Source organism: Neolamprologus multifasciatus, chromosome 15 (assembly GCF_963576455.1).
Source record: "Neolamprologus multifasciatus chromosome 15, fNeoMul1.2, whole genome shotgun sequence".
In the NCBI taxonomy this organism is placed as follows: Eukaryota; Metazoa; Chordata; class Actinopteri; order Cichliformes; family Cichlidae; genus Neolamprologus; species Neolamprologus multifasciatus.
The window spans coordinates 30077665-30091969 of record NC_140453.1 but is presented as its reverse complement, the minus strand read 5'-3'; the positions used below and the strand labels follow the sequence as shown (position 1 = coordinate 30091969).

The following is a 14305-nucleotide window of genomic DNA, read 5'->3' as shown; positions in this document are numbered from 1 at the left end:
TTTCCCAGTCTCGTTGGTATCTGATAGATAAAGCACGGTGATTTATATTGCTCCTGCATGAGATGCTTATGCATGAGCAAAGGGAAAAACAATCATCAAAGTGACCATATAATATATGGAAACTGCTACAGACTGGAGAAATATTAGCCACAAAAACAAGCAGCATATTATGGTCCCAGCATGAGGTGCATGTTTTAATTTCAAAACAGTCATTCATTTCCATAAATACAACTGTAATATGCTGATATTTTCATCTGTTATCACTCACGGAGGTCATTAATAAAGTGAAATGCCCCTTGAAATCTGCACTAAACACAGATGCACACAGATGTGGAAACAAATGTGTGTTTATGCTGATTTGCTCTGTAATAAAATGTGCTGTATTAAAATTGCCAAAAGGAAAAATAAAGAAAAAAACCCATTTGTGCTTCTCAGTCACAATAAGAAGGTGTTCTCTGTCAAAAACATTTATAAACATTTATGAACTCTTTCAGTCAGCATGATTTGTAGAACATAAGGAACATGAATGAGCGATGTCTAATTCCGTTCCCTTCTGTTGTTCCGACTTCCTGTTCTGGACACAGTTGTGCGTCGTAAATCTCGGTCCCAGCGCCCTGCATGCATTCCTGATACTCAGCTAAAACTCTGTAGGTTTGTTTTTAAGCAAAAACTAAAGCGCCACCAGTTTCCAGCCCCTACGTCAATTCATCACCGTGCCCCTCAACAGTAACCAACTCTGTTCCACTGAGATACCTAATAATATATTAATAACATTTGGACACAGAGCAGCGATTACATCTCCAGCCCAAAACAAAAGCAAAACCCAAAGCACAATACAGCGCAACCAGTAATACATTTTCCAATGATCTGCTGTAAATGGGTGCACTGGTCTGTGATAAGAAGAAACAAATATTATCTCTGGTCTCTGCTAAATCAGCAGAACAGGGTTATCGATCCGGCTCCTCACGTTGCCAATAGAATTTTAAGTCCCCTTGGAGGCAAAGACGGCCAGCTCAGGGTATTGATGTCATTATCATGATTTCACTGTAGCAGGATGGTGGTCTCCTACGACTCCTGAACCTCAGGAGATCCTCTCCAGGTGTTAAAGGCAGTGACTGAAATGTACTTCTGACACTACTGTAAGGGCTGTTGAAATTATAAACAAGATACCTAATATTATCATTATTATTTTTAAGAAATGAAACATTTCATGTTGTCTGGTCTTGTGGGATCTACAATTTCAGATGCTGCAGTTATTATTAATGAGACCTTTGATGGCATTTTGGGTGCCTCATGAAGCTACTCAGCATGTAGGCCCATTCAGAGGAAGCTCAATCAATAAGTCAGGACATTTGAGTGAAACACACAGAGACTGTTTATCCTGTGCAAAACTCACCCCACCAAAGACCAGTGTGGGGGGTAAAGATCACACGAGGTTCCTGTGCAGCAGTCCAGTACTGTATTTACAGTGAGCCACAGTCAGCGACAACATTAAAACGAGTGCCACATAATGTGCGGTTCCCTCTTCTGCTAACAAAGCGAAATGGAATCACAGGGCTATCCTGCGGGATCCGGATCTTAGGATCCCGGGGGTTCTAGAAGGGACGTCCTTGGATCGGGCTTGTTGTGGTGCACTGGATTGGGGTCTGGAGGGTATGAAGGCAGTGCTGCTCCCATGGGTCATGTTCCCAGAGCCATTACTGAGCATTCAAGGTGACTTTATTTATACCCATAGGTAAATATGCTTTACAGCAAAATGATAGCATTTGGCATCCGTTCACAAAACACACACAGCTATTTAAACCTGACAGACACATATTAGCTAATTAGACAAGATGAATCAAATCAAAAAACAGTTGTTATTAAGGCTACGTCCACACGTACACGGGTATTTTTGAAAACTGAGATTTTCCGTTTTAAAAAATAATCCCGTCCACACGTAAACACAGAAATGAAGGAAAACGCTGCTAGGAACATGCCAAAGCAGCAGGTGGCGCTATATTCCTAACCGTGCAGAAATGTTGGCCATTCAGAAGTCTAGAAGCCTCGGTGGGAAAAAGTAAACAAAGCTGGGGCATAGAAGCAGAACCGAGTCGTTTGTGTGGAGGGACAGTAACTGTGTGTGTATATGTAAGCATTTAAACACTGCAGAGAGAACAAGTAACAGTAACAGTATTGTAGAAATTCATTTCACCGAAACAATATCGTGGCGCACAGTGTGACGTCAAAAAAGGCGCACACCTTTGACGCTGTGTTTTCTCTGTTTTTCTCGTCCACACGTAAATGCAAAAACAGAGTTTTAGAAAATATCCGTTTTCAGTGACCAAAAACGCCGTTTAGAAAAATCTCCGTTTTTAAAAATACCCGGGTATGTGTGGACGTAGCCTAAGTAAGCATGTTCCCCGTTACCGGGGACTTCTGTGGTTCCTCGAGCTGCAACTGAGCAATTTTACAGCGTGATTTAGCACATTTTTTCTAAGGGAGTTCTGTTGCTATGGTGACATCCTAACAACGTTTTGTCTGGTACGTGTCAAAGTCAGTCCTTGCATTGCATCGCTGGTACGTGTCATGGATATTGACTTTGACACATACCAGCGATGCAATGCAAAGTTGATCATTGTATTGTTAATTTTATTTACCTACCATTTAGTTTTTAAATTTCTTGGCTGCTTCTGACAGTGTTACAATAATTTGTTGCTTCCCCCCCCCCACAGAGTTTCAACTTCATGCAAGCAGCTTGACATTTAACAAACCACAACACATGCAGAAGTTAGTTTGAATTTAAGTATGACAACAACTCCCTCCAAACTGCACTCTGTTGACAGACAGCACGGCTAACAAGCTGTAGCTAGCTAGAGGTGTTTATAAAAAGGTGTGCATGTGCAGACGGGGCCTCGCGTATGTTATCGTAGGTCATCTGCCTTAAAGGCGCAAAGAGAGATGTCTTCGACCAGGACATGTGATGCGGGGGAATGATATCTCACACTGTATGTGTTGTACTGAGTCCGAAGGGGAACTCGGTATTTAGCTCAGTGCTGACCAGCTTTATAGCAGACAGGTGATGCTGTGTTATGTTAAGGGACTAAAAATATAAGAGAGGCTTCTGGATTTTTCCTTGACACATACACATTCAGACAGATGATCCACTCTCTAAAAGAAATACAGCACAAAACACAAAAGACCTCTTTTATATGAACCTGATGGCAAAGATCCAATAGGCATGTACAGAGTGAAAAGCACTGGAACTGGTCATATCTTTATTGCGCGCAGATTCAATAGCATGGCTACATCTTGCTGAGCGTTACTCTTTTTATTTCTTTGTTGATAGAATTTGAATATTTCCAGCCTGAACACGAGTTAAGAGCCGTTGAAAAGAACCGGCACACAGCGTTTTAATATTTATGCTTTTATGTCCTTCGGTTTGTCTCGATACACGCTTAATCACCCGGGGAAGGAAATCCCAGACAGCTGATTCTGTCCCTGTCAAACTGAGAATACAGTCAACTTTCTGGGATTTCCTTCAGTTGCCAGTTTGAGACTGGATGAATTTGAACAAAGCAGTGAATGTTTCTCTCCTGTGTTTTCTCTCGTCAGATGCAACAATCGGACCCAGTGCATTGTAATCACGGGTTCAGATGTCTTCCCCGACCCCTGCCCAGGGACCTACAAATACCTGGAGGTCCAGTATGAGTGTGTTCCCTACAGTAAGTATGGCCCTTCTGTCATGAATTGTAAACTCTCCCTTTTCTCTCTCCCGACACCCCTTCCCCATCGTTTCCCCCCTTCCTCCTCGCCCTCTGTCTCTCCTCCTGTGTTGTACCATATTCCGTCCCATTTCTTCCAGACAGTCTCCTTTCTTTGTCTGCAACACCTTCCAACACCCTATTTCTCCTTCTCTTCTTCCATCTGTGTCACTGTGAACTTTTCATGAAATATGACCTGTGAAACCCTTTGGTCCTCTTCCACACGGCCCTTATTATTGATGTGCTCACTGTGTTTCCAGCAGATCGACAAGCCTGATTATGAGTTAGCAGACTAGAGGGAGGGCAGAGGAAGTCATGCTGACTCTCCTTAATAGCAGGACAGTGTTTCATTACTCAAGTCTTGTACGGAGAAGTCTATCAGGCATAAGCACAGCTCACCTTGATGGCTTAATATACATTCGCACAACAGGTGTTGAAATATGTTAACAGATGTTTCATTATGTAACAGAACAAAATAGCTCCACTCATAAGTCAACAAGCTAATATTTCATGTAAAGAGATAGCGTTAACATTTTGTCTGTTCCTCTGGTGTTAAAATATTCATTGCCATTCAGCTTCCAAACAATCTTTAGATTGCCCTTTGTATTAAAATTCTCCTTTGTCCTTTAAGCTGCCATGTTCATTTGCAATTCGTGAAGGAAATTCCCCCGTGTAACCTTTACAAACTGATTAATGACAAAGATTTAGATGAATTGCCAGAATCACTAATCAGGTGGAGCTGAAATAATTAGAGTCGGGGTGACGGGACAATAGTATTTGGCAGCTCTTGTAGATCCAAATGAGTGTTTTGCACACGGATCTCTTTGGATGTGTTGCAGTTTTGATTCAGCTCAGAACAGAAATGAAATATGAAATAAAACACCTGTATTCTGTTTCTCCTTAACACATCTGTTCAACGCTGCTCATTACCAGTAAACCTGCTTAAGCTGTTCCCCTTAGTGTTGCATTGGAATGCATTAGTGAACATCATTAGATGGTGAAACTCATTACAACTTAAAGGTTAACCTCTCTGAGGCTTTGAGGACCTGTAATTAAACATGGAATAAGCAGTAATGGGCATTCGAGTCCAACTTACTGATGAAAGACGAATCCTGGAGGTCCTACCTCAGACTGCACTCAACTGTTACCTTCTTTCTTTTTTTGGGGGGGGGGGGTTAGAGAGGCTAGGGGGAGCTCACCTTATAGTCAAGCAACGTATTGATTCTACGTCTTGCTGTGATACCGCAAACTTTAATAGTAGGATTAACCTCAAGGTGCTCTCGTGTCCGCCCGCTGTTATGATTGTCTTTTGCCTTCACGTCTCGCAGAGGAAACAGTCTAGGCTGCTAGTGTGGTGGTGAAAAACAAACTTCTGACCAAGGACTCTCAGCCCTAGAAAAGTCTGTCTAACCAATGAAAATAAAAACAAGTCCTCACTCTAAACAGTTTCAAACATGCATGTCTGTAGCCCCATCTTTTTGCTTCTCAAGGTCCATGCCCAACCAGAATAGGACCAAGAACACAGAATGTATCCTATCGCAACTGCCCTGGTAAGTGTATAGTGTTCTCCCAGTCTGATTCAGTCCACACAAGCCCAGTCCAGCCTTTCCTATTCAACCCCTACTGTAAACAGTGATAGACTTGTTGCCTGTTTTGTTGTTCTCCTGTAACCAATCCTCTGTCTCCTCAGCCCTCAGCAAAAAAATAATATTAATCCATGCATCTCATTTTGTAGAGTCAGACTAATGCAGATTGAATAGATCATATGCCAAATAGAGAGGTTCATGATTAACAACATTTCAGCAGTCCAGAAGCTTAGGAACCCCCGGATTTGCAGACTTGAGTAGATGTTTTTCAAAAGAACACTTGAAATCCCCGTTAAGCTGATCAGCAAGGGGACCAAAGACGGTGTCCTCGTTTAGCCCGGTAACTACCACCCCTCAAAATCTCACCGTCCCCAAGAAACACAAGCAGCAGTTACACAACAGACAACTTAAAATGTTGTTTTTTTCTCACCAGCTGAATGTATTTAATCCATTCAGTCTATTTTCCAAGTCTTTGCATAATTACACGTCTGTGCAAGCAGCGTGTGCAATGACTTACCTACATTCCAACCATTTTCATCCTTTGGCTTTATAATTTGGTTCTTGTCATGAACTGCCCTCATTAGTAGCATTAGCTTCGTATTCCAGCCAAGGATGTAAATTTTGTCTTCACCTGGCACTGAGTCACCCTTTGAATTGGCTCCAGTAATTGCTTGAATCAGGCAACATAAAAGCCACGATGTTTCTTTATTAAGATTGTTCTATGCAAGCAATTTCGAATCGGTGGGAAAAAAAGAGAACGATTCCTTCTCTATTCTTACTTGTAAAGCTGCAGAGTCGTGCCAGTTGGCATAAGCAGGCCTCATTGCTAATATTTTCATTTTCATCACCTGTTAGTACAGGTAAACCCCTCAGCTCCGAGTGACAGCGTTCGCCAGAACAGGAAAAATAGGACAAAAAAATACAGCATGAGCATCGAGCCCTCTTTGATGGTTTTGTTTAGCCCCCTCACACCTCCCACCCCTTCCTTTTTCTTCAGTATATTTAATGTAATGCTTCAATTCAACACCAGGATACCTAACTGAGTTGACAGCAGACATGTGTTCACAAAATAATAGAAAGCCAGATTATTAACCGGGGTTATTTAATTACAAGTGCTTCTTAAAAAGCAAGAAATCCCTAGAAAAGACAAGAATGTAGTTTCCTGGGTTAGATGTGGATTCGAATGTGTCTCATGCTTGTTTTCATGTTGCTGTATATAAACTGACTTAATTTCTTCCCTTCCCCTGTGCAATCTGCAGGAAACCTCCTGGGTATCTGACTCACTCTCTTCATCCACTGACCGATTTCTGATCACACTGATTGCTATTTCTATTTTTACATTTCTACTTACGTCATCAGGTCTTCGGTCATGTGTTCTCCCTTTCTTTCCAGATTTCCTTCACCCGTGTCTCTCCGTCTGCTTCTCACCTCTTCTATTTTGTGTGGCTGAGGCAGCTTCTGTTGTTAGTTTGTTTGATTCCTATCCGTGTGAGATCTCTTAGTTACACTTGAATTTCTTCTGCAGAATGGAGTGCATTCATTTGTGGATCCTTTTGAATCGCAAGTTTCATAGATTTTTTTTTTCTTTTTTGCCACAGAAGCCAAGATCAGACTCAACAGTTTGTGACAGATTCCAATTTTAATGTGAACATGTACACAAAAGGAGTGTTGCAGGCCTCGGATCACGCTAACGCTTTTTGTGAAAAACAGACACAAACATAGGAATGCAGATTGAAGGGCACAAGATCAGAGGTGTGCAGAAATAATCGTTGAATCAGTGAAGTACTAGTGCACTTCAAACACTCCACACATAGATATTACTTTGTTGTTGACGCTTCATAAAAGTTCAAATTAAAAGAAATAAAACTCACTTAAATAAGATAAATTCGATAAATACGAAGTTCCTTAACCCAAAAAAGCCAAAGACACACCTAATTTAAATTTTTGCTGATTTCCACTTCAAGGTTTTCTCATTGTTCTCTGAGAGCTGCTGAAGATTTGAGGTCTCGTTCGAACTACTCGACACATCAGGGCATGATAGTGAGCGCTGAATTTGAAGTTTGATCTTGGAGGATAAATTAAGAAACCGTGTGCTCGAACACTATCAGCCGCTCGGTCTCTTGTGAAGAAGCAGTTCAAATAAAATCTAATTTTCTTTACCTTGAATTTCAGATCAGCCAAATTTAAATCAGGTTTTTGCCTTTTAAGGGCAGAGTGGCACAATTGTTTCGATATCTCACTCGTTCATGTACAAATACCACTGACTGGATTTCCCTTTCTGTAACACTGTTACCTCTTAAACATTCAACACAAACAGATCACTGCCGTACTGTCTTGAATTGTCCAGTCTGATCTAGGCTTCAGATGTACCTTGCTTATATACGGCTCTCTCTATATATATATTTTCCATTATTGTATTGTTGCAGTTCAGAATTAGACGCCACTCACTTGCAATGCATATGGAATTTATTTATTTTTTTTACGTTTTAGTGAAATGTGAAATGTTTTATCAGCTATTGACATCTCAGTTTAATGGACTGAATAATGCTTATTAGCACAAGTGCATTCAGAGTGCCTTGTTTGAATGCGCTCATGATGGCTAATTTATAGCAGCCTCGTATGGACACAAAAACATCTATTCAGATTGCGCACGCTCTTATGGAACATAAAATTAAATACATTTTTCCACAGTGACTGCACGAGAGGTATATTCATGCATTTTGCTCCAACAACTTACAGTGATCACCTGCTCCTTTGGTCTGCAATGAACTGATTTGTGCATGGCTTCATCTTTTTCAAAGTGAAAATAATGATAAAAATGTTACATGGAGACTTTTGCATTGTGTTTTTCCCACAACATTAAAATTGGATCTTTATTATATTAAAACCTGCTTTAATTGAATAACACGATGTAATCAATTACACTGCTCAAAAAAACCCACTTAAATCGCACAGAGAAAAGCTTTTTTGATATAAAATGTGTGATTCATAAACCCTTTGCAGGGAAGGTTCAAAATTATACCACCAATCAAAGTTTCAAATTGAAATTAGAGGCTGCTTCAACTGGTGTCATAGTGTGGCTCAGTAATGTGTGTGGCCACTGCGTGTCTGGATGCACTTCTGATAATACCCAAGGGTGAGATAGCAGACGGTGACCTGGCAGATCTCCTTCTAGACCTGGATCATTTCATCAGTGACATCCGAGACAGTCTGGGTGTTCCCAGAGGTTCTCAGTTGGATTCAGGTCTGGGGAAATGAAGGCCAGTCAATGGCATCGATGCCTCTGTCATTCAGGAATTAGCTATACACCAGAAGAACCCACAGCAACAGCATAAGGGCTGACAGTGGGTCTGAGGATTTCATCCTGGTACCTAACAGTGATCAGCTGTTTAGCATGTGGAGGTCTGTGCAGCTGTCCAAGGATATGCCTCCCCAGTCCATCACTGACCCACCGCTAAGCACTCGTGCTCAGTGCTACTGCAGGCAGCATAACCCTGACCAAGGCATCTCCAGATTCTTTCACGTCTGTCACTTGTACTCAGTGTGAAGCTGCTCTCATCTGTGAAGAGAATGGCGTGTCAGCAGAGAACATGCCAATTCTGATGTTCACTGGTGAATGCCAATCAAGCTGCACTGCGCTAACGGCCACACCAAAGGACGTCGGCCCCTAGTCCCGTCTTCATGGTGTGTGACCGTTTGGTATTCGTATTAATAGCCCGCTGGGGTCATTTTGTAGGGCTGGGATTGGGGAGGCCCTGTCCAGTTCTCATAACATACGCTCCTACAGGAACCTGAATGTGCTGCATGGAGCGTCTCGTGATAACAGTGTTGACAAGGACGCTAGCAAAAAGCAAAAGTTCAGGAAGGACATGGAGAGTAATGGTCTGTGGCCACCACCTGCTAAACTGTTGTCATGTTGTTGCCTCTCCGGTGTGCCTGTTGTCGCTTTCATTGCACCAAAGCAGGTGAAATGGATTGCTCCCTAAATTTGACCTCTTTTTTTGAGCAGTGTATTTGTACAACTTTCCACTTAGAAAAAGGAAATAATTAATCTTGATTGAGTTTTGGTGGTGAGTGGATTTAAGTGAATGACAAGTCCCACTACACTCTAGAAAGTATAGTGTGATTTGTCCAACTGTAAGACAGTTTCAGTTTCTCTGAGTGACAAAAATGTGACTTTTTGACATATTTCTAACTAAAGTTAGATTTTTCTGAAATGGTCTGAACGTATGATAATAACACTTTTCTGACTTGCCAGTGAAAAACAAATCCACCCACCACTTTGCTACAAAACTACTTTGACAATTAGTCATGACGCCAAATGTGACCACCCAGTTTTCGCTGCTCTAACCGAACCCTTTTTCTGAGACAGGACTTTGACGTCTGTGTGTCATCTTTCTCACAACTTTCCTGTTTCTAACAGGTGTACCCGTCTTGTTCCATGTCTCATAACGTGTTTCTGCATATGTAATCGTGGCGATGACACTTAATTCATATTAATCTGTTTTCTTCCCTTGCACCCCTTTCATTCTCTCTTCCAACGCTTAAAATAGAAGTGGAGCAAAAAGGTAAATAACAGACACGACCCAAACCCTAGCTCCTTGTTTTGTGGCATCTAGTTGTCAGTTACCTATTTTCCGATGGTGGCCTCTAGAAACCCATTGCAGACGTTATCGTCAGAACCTCCGCACCCCCCCAACTGTAACGTTAGCAGCCAGTGTAGTGCTACAAGGGAAGTAAAGCTGGCCATTTAAAGACGGTACACAAGCAGCCAAAAGATGTAAACGGGGGAATATTGGCTGCAGTCCATAGGGGCATCCTCTTCTCATTCTCCCTGGGTGCTTTGCTACTCAGCAGAATCTCATATTGCTTGGCTTCTAAACCCTTTTCCATAGCATGCCATGGTAACAGTGTTTCCTGGCCTTCTTTTCAAGCTTGTGCTATCAACTGTCCCTTTTCTCTTCAAGATCCCTACCCTTCTCACTGTTTTCCCCATTATTCTCACCAGACCACCCTCTGCTCTTTTCTCCGTTGATTCTTATGCCTCCTTTACCTCAGACAACAACCAAAAACACCTCAAGAGACCCTTTCAAAGAAAAGAAACCAAACATTTTTTATTACTTTTCAATTTGAATGATTGTGATATTTGCACCACTTCGTAATGACGAGCCTCTCAGGTGTATACCGTTAGAATAGGTGGTGTAACTGAGACATCAGAGTATACACATTTTGACTCTGTTGACTCCTGCTCTGTCATAACCTCTCCCGTCTGTTGCCAAGTGACTTTAGTTGGCTGCATACTTTTATTTACAGGACCAATTGTTATGTTAAGTTTTGTTTCTGTTATGTTTTCCCCTCATTTGTGTTTTACTCAACAGTTAATGTCTTTGAGGCCAGTCTTCTTTTCGTTTCCGACTACTACATATTTAAACATTATGCTTAATAACTTTTCTATTTCTTTGTATTTTTTCTTTCTATGCACAAAACGTCCTTATATTGGCTATAGATGTTAGTTGTGTTTCGGCCACTCGTTGATATGTGTTTGTCCCCACTCTTATTGGACAACCTGTAAAACAAAATGAAGAAATTAGCTATTAAATCGGCTATTTAAGCGTGTGTGTGTGTGTATGTATATGCTTTTCACGTTTTAACCTTTCTGCTTCTCATTCTACTCTTTCTCCATTGCTAGTTTTTCTTTGTCCTGGGACTCTGAAAGCTGTCGGTGAACCTTCCTTTATATTTGAAGCGGAGCAGCAAGCCGGAGCCTGGTGCAAAGACCCACTGCAAGCCGGCGACAAAATCTACTTCATGCCTTGGACTCCGTACCGAACAGACACTCTAATCGAGTACTCCTCCTTGGACGACTTTCAAAATGCCCGTCAAACCATCACCTACAAGCTGCCGCACCGGGTGGATGGGACTGGATTTGTGGTCTACGACGGGGCGGTGTTTTTCAACAAGGAGCGTACCCGAAACATCGTGAAGTTTGACCTGCGGACTCGAATCAAAAGCGGCGAGGCGATCATCAACAACGCCAACTACCACGACACGTCGCCCTACAAGTGGGGAGGAAAAACAGACATCGACCTGGCGGTGGATGAGAACGGGCTGTGGGTGATTTATGCCACAGAGCAGAACAATGGTATGATGGTGATCAGCCAGCTGAACCCCTACACGCTACGGTTTGAAGCTACCTGGGAAACGACCTACGACAAGCGCTCAGCCTCCAATGCCTTCATGGTCTGTGGAGTACTCTATGTGGTCCGCTCCACCTACGAAGACAATGAAAGTGAAGTCAGCAAGAGCCTGATTGATTATATTTACAATACCAAACAGAACCGTGGGGAATACGTTGATATCCACTTTCCCAACCAGTACCAGTACATTGCAGCTGTGGATTATAATCCGCGAGATAACCAGCTCTATGTGTGGAATAACTTTTACATCCTGAGGTACAACTTGGAGTTTGGCCTGCCTGATCCGGCACATGGTAAGAAACCGTCGCCCCAATCGTTTCTCCTGCACACAATAGTGTTAAATTGCATTGCTGAGATTGCGATTTTAGTTCCTGTCAACTGCACTTTTATATTCCTCTGCTATCCCCATCTATGTATCAAGTGTCACAGCTGACTGATTTTTAATTTAGAATCTAATATGTGCTAGATATGTTATGGGAAGCTTTGGAGTGTAGGAAAGCATTGAAGTGAGCGGGGCTCTGTGGTAAACAACACCTCGAAGCCAGTTATCATATCATAAGGGATCAGTATCATGGGGATTTGGGAGGTTTACCATCCGGGCGTTCCCTGAGTCCCTGGTGCTAAGGCTCCAGGGACCCCTGCTAGCATATTCCTTTCTTTTTTTTTTTGAGAGAGTGAGTAAGACAGGAAGAGAGAGAGATACTCTCACCTCTGGAAACATACATGTCTGGACAGGTGCAAAGTCTGGCCTGGGGCAAGGTTAGATAATTCCCCCAGTGATGCTGAAACTTGAAATCTCTGTTGGCCATTAAAAAGTGAAAAAAAGCGAGAGAACCCCCCCCCCCCCCCATTTCATTTTACAGTCTCTAGCTGAAGTGTAAGGATTCAAGGTTCTCCTTAAGACAGAAAGAGACGCAGACACAAAAGAGATGGATCAATCATCCAGGGTCACATCGGCAGCACGTGTTTTTAATTTAGCTGTCAAGAGCTGAGCGGAGACCAGCCGAGGCTTGCAATCGTCCTTACACCGAGAATATAATAACGGTAATTATCTTAATCCCTCCACACCCAGAATCCTAAGTCCACGTAATGCTCAGCGTAGTTAGTGATGAGCCACAGAGGTCAAGCAACTTTTTCACAGATTATCCAAGAGCTCAATATTTATTAATGCCTTGGCTCGTCCACTTTGGTATTGATAGGGCACGGCCTAGGGCTGCTAGACTGGGTTCAGCAAGTGGAGCAGCATCAGCCTAGGCAATGCAAACCAGGTCTGGGGTAAAATGCACAGGGTTCACTGGCCAAATAAAATTAAAAAATTATCTTTATAACTTGCTTGAAGTTCTTCCACTAAATACTTTATCGATATATCGAGTTTTACCTACAAATTTTGAACAATTGAGGCGTATGCTGCGGTCAGAATCCGTTACCTTACTTTAGTCATGCCTGAACATTCACGTGCTCATTTGAAGAAATCAAAACTAAGCTGGTTCCCTTAAATTTCCCGACAGTCACTGTAAAAGCCATCGTGTTATTTTTTTCTCCTAACAAATGAGAATCAATTAGTGCATTATGTGTTTATAACCAGCAAACTGACTATGAAGCAGTCAGCATTGTCTTTCCAGATTAACTGATATGGCTTCCTGTAATAAGCTGTTTATACACACACTGCACGCTCAATCAACTTTTTCATTTGTTAAATGGACACTGATCACCGATAGCAAAATAAGAGGCTTTAAAAGGATCTGCCCTGATATAAGAATACACTCCAGTTGTCTGCGTGTCTTAAATCACACTATGCTAGCTTGTTTATTCGCACAGATACCTCTCAAGCATCAAAAAGAGCCCACTTCACTTCCTGTCTAGTATGTTAAGAAATATACAGTCTCTGACATCCTGCATTTCCTTCTCCTTAGGGTTTCCTTATTCTCTCATCTTTATTTTAATGTCTACAAGGACTCGCTTCTCTCCCTTTGACAAATGAGACGTGAGCCTGGCCCTGTTGCTGACTAATGTATGTTGAGTTGCAGTCGATGAGAGCAAGGGAGAATGGTCCAGGATGATCATCAAGATGTCAATAAACTTGTCCTCCCACATGGCTGATGTTGACACATAAATGATGGCAATTTTTTCTGGCTGTCACAGGACGCCCTCTCTTTGATATCTTTATGCTCGTTTCAGTGGCTGCATCACTGGGCACTGAAACAAGCCATCAGAATGCTTTTGTGGTGTTAAAAGTTGAACCTATACGTTTTTAGCAGCAGCGACAAAGAAAGGAGGAGGAAACTAAAAAGAGCATTCTCATGCACTAAAGCCTGCATGCACACGCAGAAAGGTGTGTTTGTGTATGAGTGTAGCAGTAACTGGCCCAAACTTGCAAATTCTGCTGCTGAATGATGAATGAGTTTGGCCCATTATCAGTCAGACAAACATCCAGTAGTTGTTTACTGTGTAACAAGAGGATTTAAGCAGCAAAGTAATCGTTTCTTACTTTTTCTATTTGTTGAATCACCATATGGTGCACAGTGTTTTAGCCCTAAGAATCCAACATGCAAAATCCACGCTTTCAGTATTTATAGGGCTGAGTTAAACCTTTGACTAATATCTGCAGGTCGTTCTACTTTTAAAGGGAATCTCAGAGAATGACTAGAAGCTGATGGAATTGGTCGGGGCAAGACCAAAACTTTTCTCATTTTGTGGCATTTCTCAACGCACAAACAACTCAGTCACTTGATTTGATCCGTCATGGAACGCTAAGCATCAAAGTGATGCTGAGACTTTA

General features: G+C 42.0%; 1 protein-coding gene across 19 annotated transcripts in view; it reads left to right on the top strand.

Annotated features, from left to right (window-relative positions):
* adgrl2a (adhesion G protein-coupled receptor L2a) overlaps window positions 1-14305 on the top strand; it is a 105749-nt gene that overhangs the window by 54340 nt on the left and 37104 nt on the right. For 17 of the 19 annotated variants that reach the window (XR_014869597.1, XM_085134124.1, XM_085134131.1 and 14 more), the window contains exons 4-7: window positions 3595-3704; window positions 5234-5293; window positions 9883-9897; window positions 11019-11819. Coding sequence is in view for 18 of the 19 variants with exons in the window: in XM_085134124.1 (XP_084990250.1) it covers window positions 3595-3704; window positions 5234-5293; window positions 9883-9897; window positions 11019-11819 (986 nt within the window). In the remaining variant the exon portion in view is untranslated. The remainder of the gene's footprint in view (window positions 1-3594; window positions 3705-5233; window positions 5294-9882; window positions 9898-11018; window positions 11820-14305) is intronic. The other 2 variants (XM_085134123.1, XM_085134126.1) reach the window with 2 other exon arrangements.